The sequence below is a fragment of the Nomascus leucogenys genome, chromosome 2 (genome assembly GCF_006542625.1).
Source record: "Nomascus leucogenys isolate Asia chromosome 2, Asia_NLE_v1, whole genome shotgun sequence".
In the NCBI taxonomy this organism is placed as follows: Eukaryota; Metazoa; Chordata; class Mammalia; order Primates; family Hylobatidae; genus Nomascus; species Nomascus leucogenys.
Genome location: NC_044382.1, coordinates 6,443,021 through 6,449,020, shown reverse-complemented (window position 1 = coordinate 6,449,020; position 6,000 = coordinate 6,443,021). Strand labels below are relative to the sequence as shown.

Below are 6,000 nucleotides of genomic sequence, written 5' to 3'. Positions count from 1 at the left end.
ACAAAAACACAACAACCTATTTTAGACCAAGATTTCAGTGCAGAAGATGAAGCACATTTATAAATGACCATGTATGACTTGGCATAGCAGAGCCTAAGTTTGGCGATAATGAACCTGTTATTTATTGAGCAGAGGTTTTAAAAAGGAGGTAAACCCTCACAATTCTCACTTAGAATGAGGCAATTACCCTTATAGAGAGTAAAAACAATTAGAAACCAATAATAAAGGCAAAGACAAAGAGAAAAATTGAACTTTTTTTTTTTTTTTTAAAAAAGCACATAAACCCTACATACTAAAATTATACACATCAAGTACTGGTCCAATCTTATATCAATCTATTTACAATTAAACAGCACCATGGTTTTCCCACCTAGGTTAGTTAAACATGCCCAGAGAATTGTTATTCAAAGTATATGTTCCTTTAAAATAAACTCTTAAAAAGAGAGCTCAAATCCTCAACAAAGAAAGACCTTTTACCAATTGATATCATAGATATTGATGACATCAGCAAATTTGCTTAAGAAAAAACAGTTTTAAACACTTTTTCTTTTCCAGTTGACAAACTTTGAGAAGTGCTGCTATTCGATGTGGCACACAAATGAACAAAAACTTTGATGACAGGAGCAATATACTGAATTACCCTAATATCTCCACCTCTAAACATAAAAAAATTCTCCTTTGGGATTAATGCTGTGGTCTTCACTTGAATTTAGATTCAATCATCAGCAAATTTAAATTAGATATAGCCACAATCTTTAAAATGATTGCATAAAAATAAGGAAGTAGTTAAAGCTCTCAGAAACATGATGTTACAATTACAGATATATTTAATCAGGCAATAGGAAATTCAATATCATTTAAACATTACATTTAAACTAATTAGCAGTTTCATTTTGTCATTAAAATTAATAATGCACTTCACATCCAAACAGGTGTGGAGGGCTGACATTTTCCAACCCAGAACAGCGTTAAGTGCCTTCTTGCCTGTACTTTTCCATCTCATGGATTCTCAGGGGCATGGTGGTCATATGTTAGCAACCCCCTTCTCACTTATGGAACCAACTTTTAAAAGGCTCCAAATTAAACTTAACTCTTGGCAGCTTTACTCCAGTCATAGTATAGAAGAATCAGGTTATCTCCCTGGATTTTTCAGTCCCCTAATCTAACTTGCAAAAGGCTCTTAATTTGCTTCTTTGCTATAAAAGATGAGGGAGGAAAATTGTCATCTACCATGACTAGAGGTAACTGGAAAGCACTAAGGTATAAAGCAATGTTTCATTATTTGGTCTCACTGCTAATGTTTATGTGACACCAGTAAACCTTTCACACTTATAAATTTTGAGTTGAAATTTCCTCTAAAGACTGAAAATAGGCACAGTTCTCCCAGGCACAGATAGAATACGCTTTCCTTACACCCCTCCATGCAAAGTGGAGGAGATCATTTACTTTATTCACTTGAGTGGGAACAGCTATACTTGATTTTGGTGTCTCCTGACCCAGGAACCATGCATTTGGGGGTTATACTTAGCTATGAAAAGTTCCAAGCAGAATAGATAGATCAATGAAGGTACTATATAGTAGTGACCTTCTAAGCCTGGATATAAAAACGGCTTCGTTATACAGACCTTTCAAAATACTTATGCAGCAAGATGGCAGCAACTTTTCAACTGAGTATCTGTTGAAACTCAGAGACCTGACTGTATTGATGAAATTATTGCCTAGTGTTCCAGAAGGATGCCTGCCACTAATGTGCTGGAAGGCACCAAAATTTAGTGTGAATGTAAATAAGGAGCTCAAGATGTGGGGATGAGGAAAGCAACACTAAAGCACAATTTGCCAGTCTCTACTCATTTATGGCTAAATATTAATTGAGCTAAGAATAAAAAACCAGAATAGAAGCAATCTCAAATACTGCTCTTTTCAGTTTCCATTAACCAAAAAAAAAAAGAAAAAAAAAGCTTAAGTTTTATATCCATTATTTATGGTTTCTGGAAATTATAATTTGATATATTTTTCTAAAAAAATTCTGTATTCAAAAAGGTGCTTGGTGCTGTCCTTCATGGATGCAATGTTTCATTTACAGTCCAAGTCACTGAAATATAGCCATTACATAGTTGTTGAGTGTTTTAAAATAAATGGTTATCTATTTCTTAACTGCCTTTCAAATTAGAAATTGTAATTACATGAGTCTCAAAGCCTGGCTCTTTGTGTTTTATTATTTTTGTTGGTCTCCATCACAGATGGAATTTTTCACTGGTAATTCCTCAGAACTAAATCCATTCATAGGGAATTTAGAGCAGTGAAATAGATTTCACGCCATAGAGTAGGAAATGACAACAATAAAAAGGAGCAGAGGGATGTGGGAGCCAGCCAACAGGGCTCAGTTCAGTTCTCCACTGGTGTTGGGTTCTGCACAGGTTGGCTCACTATAACCTGTACAACATAGTCCTTTGGGATCTTCAGCTCTTCGAACTTCATTTTGTCAGTGAGAGGTCTGCCAGAAAAAAACCACCGCTGACTACCTGGTTCCACTCCCTCTGCTGCATGCAACCGTCTCTTCATGTGGAATACTGTGTCTGTGCTGCGAACCACAAGCTTGAGGTCTTTGCCTGTGGAAAGGCGCAAACGAAGCTGACATTCATATCCAGAATTGGGTGGTGGCTCAGGAATATCCAGAGTCTCTATGTCGCTCTTTTCCTCTATCATGTTGATTGGCGGTGCCAAGCAATACACTGGAAGCTGATATCTGTTCCCCAGTTCATCGTAGCACTCTGTAAGTGCACCTTCAGAAAGAGAAGATATGAATAAGAACTTAATCCTTAATGAATGCATTTTTGTTTATATCTCACAAAATGCTTAAGCTTCTCTTGCTAGCATGGCATTATAGAGGAAAAAATATCACTGTCGGCTGATCATCAATGATGATCAAATCCCATGCACAATTGTTTGAGTATTTAATTTTATATTTACCAGAATGCTAGATCCTTACACCTATGCTCTTCTAAGTCATTTCTTTTTTTTTTTTTTTTGAGACGGAGTCTCGCTGTGTCGCCCAGGCTGGAGTGTGGAGTGCAGTGGCGCGATCTTGGCTCACTGCAAACTCTGCCTCCCGGGTTCACGCCATTCTCCTGCCTCAGCCTCCTGAGTAGCTGGGACTATAGGCACCTGCCACCACGCCCAGCTATTTTTTTTTTTTGTATTTTTAGTAGAGACGGGGTTTCACCGTGTTAGCCAAGATAGTCTCGATCTCCTGCCCTCATGATCCGCCCGCCTCGGCCTCCCAAAGTGCTGAGATTACAGGCATGAGCCACCATGCCCGGCCCTTCTAAGTCATTTCATATCCATTTCACAATTTCAATAAAACGGCATACAACTCAAATGTACTACTACTATTATTAATGCTTACACAAGACTTAGAGAACATTTAAATTACATTAGGATATCTTTTACAGAAACGAATCTGCTACCTTAAACAAGCAAGCAAATAAAAAAAAAAATTGATTTCTAAGCTCAATTCACCACAAGTGTTCCAGAGCAGTTTTCTTTTATTCTTTTTCTTTTCATTGAGATGGAGTCTCACTGTGTTGCCCAGGCTGGAGTGCAGTGGCACCATCTTGGCTCACTGCAACCTCTGCCTCCTGGGTTCCAGCGATTCTCCTGCCTCAGCCTTCCGAGTAGCTGGGATTACAGGCGCCTGCTACCACACCCAGCTAATTTTTTGATTTTTAGTATAGACAGAGTTTCACCATGTTGGCCAGGCTGGTCTCGAACTCCTGACCTCAGGTGATCCACCCACCTCAGCCTCCCAAAGAGCTAGGATTACAGGCATGAGCCACCATGCCCAGCCCTAGAGCAGTTTTCTTAGTACCTGGACTTCTTTCTTTCTTTTTGAGACAGAGTCTCACTCTGTTGCCAAGGCTGGAGTGCAGGGATGTGATCTCGGTTCACTGCAACCTCCATTTCCCAGGTTCAAGCAATTCTCCTGCCTCAGCCTCCTGAGTAGCTGGGATTATAGGCACACACCACCACTCCTGGGTAATTTTTGTATTTTTGGGAGAGACAGGGTCTCATCATGTTGGCCAGGCTGGTCTCAAACTCGTGACCTCAAATGATCCACCTGCCTCGGCCTTCCAAAGTGCTGAGATTACAGGCATGAGCCACCATGCCCAGCCCAGTGCCTGGACTTCCTAAATTGAAGCACTTGGCAAGAAGTCCTTAGTCCAGAGATCACAAATTAGAGATGACAGCCTTAGCAGCTGCCACAGATTCATTGCTTATCTATGAGCCTCATTAGTAAAATTACCACAGAAATGACTGAGGTGTTTTATTTAACCCCAATTAATCTATCTAGTACAGAGAAGCTATGGATTAAAAAGGAAAAACAAAAGGGCTATGACATAATGAGCTAGCTCAAGGAAGGGAAAAAGCACTCATGGTTTTTAAAAAAGTGCATTAATGGTTAATTTCCTTACAAATCATATATTATAATTTCAAAATCAAAAACAAAATTTTAGAGACAAGGTCTTGCTATGTTGCCCAGGCTGGACTCAAAACTCCTGGGCTCAAGCAATCCTCCTGCCTCCACCTCCTGAGTAGCTGAGAGTAGGTATGTAAACTACATTACAGTTACCAGGACTTCCTTGGGGGAATTTGAAAGCATAACTTTTTTTTGTTTGTTTTCTTTTTTGAGACGGAGTTTCACTCTTGTTGCCTAGGCTGGAGTGCAATGGCGCCATCTCAGCTCACCACCACCTCCGCCTCCTGGGTTCAAGTAATTCTCCTGCTTCAGCCTCCCGAGTAGCTGGGATTACAGGCATGCGCCAGCACGCCCAGCTAATTTTGTATTTTTAGTAGAGACAGAGTTTCTCCATGTTTGTCAGGCTGTTCTCGAACTCCCGACCTAGGTGATCTGCTCGCCTTGGCCTCCCAAAACGTTGGGATTACAGGCGTGAGCCACCGCGCCCAGCCGAAAGCATAACTTAATGAACGTTTTAAGGTTATACGTAACATATCCTTTCCCCAAACTAGAATATGATACCAGCTTATTATAAATTTGGATAAAAAACCAAAATGTTGCTGGGCGCGGTGGCTCATGCCTGTAATCCCAGCACTTTGGGAGGCAGAGGCGGGCGGATCACGAGGTCAGGAGATCGAGACCATCCTGGCTAACACAGTGAAACCCCATCTCTACTAAAAATACAAAAAATTAGCCAGGCATGGTGGCGGGCACCTGTAGTCCCAGCTACTCGGGAGGCTGAGGCAGGAGAATGGCGTGAACCCGGGAGGCGGAGCTTGCAGTGAGCCGAGATTGAGCCAGCCTGGGCAACAAAGCAAGACTCCGTCTCAAAAAAAAAAATGTCTACCAGCTCCAGAACTCTGAGAAATGGTTATCAATGAACAAATGAGTTAATGAACCGGTATTTGTGTTTAATGTCAATAGGATGAAAATATAAGGCATCTGAAATGAGTCTGGAATGGTCACCAACCCAACACAGGTCCAATCTGGTCTGCCTTCTAAGTTACGTAAGATGGGCTGGGGTGACAGCTTAGTTGGAAAGCAGAACACACATGAATCTTCCCTCTTCTCGGTTTAGCCTCTGTGTATTCACTAATACTATTGTAGAAATGGATCTACTTCAAGCACAGTTGTGATCACTAGCAGTCCCTATACCAGTAACTTCACACTGCCCTTTCCCTTCTGCCCTTCATCCCAGTGAGTCAGGGTTTAGTTTTCAAATCTCTAAAAGGTGAGAGAGAAAAACTCCATGAAGAGTTACAGCTGGATGGTGTATCTTCTGACTCATGCTCTGCCAGTGCTCAATCCATAATGCTGGAAGTAAGCTATTTAAACAGTTACAGAAGCTCCCATATTTCAGTATTTTTAGAAACAGTAATTTGTTTTTTATTTAATATGGAATTTTCTAGTTTATTCTTTTTGGCACTTCTTTCTACAAAATTATAATCTGAGTTGTAAATATGCTTTAGTTTTACATTAAACTA

At 40.4% G+C, this 6,000-nt stretch overlaps 1 protein-coding gene across 2 annotated transcripts in view; it reads right to left on the bottom strand.

The window, feature by feature from the left end:
* Positions 1–236: 236 nt before the first annotated feature.
* UBTD2 (ubiquitin domain containing 2) overlaps positions 237–6,000 on the bottom strand; it is a 72,803-nt gene continuing 67,039 nt past the window's right edge. For both annotated transcript variants that reach the window (XM_030825101.1, XM_030825094.1), the window contains exon 3: positions 237–2,783. In XM_030825101.1, coding sequence (XP_030680961.1) covers positions 2,386–2,783 — 398 coding nt within the window. In that variant the 3' untranslated portion in view covers positions 237–2,385. The remainder of the gene's footprint in view (positions 2,784–6,000) is intronic.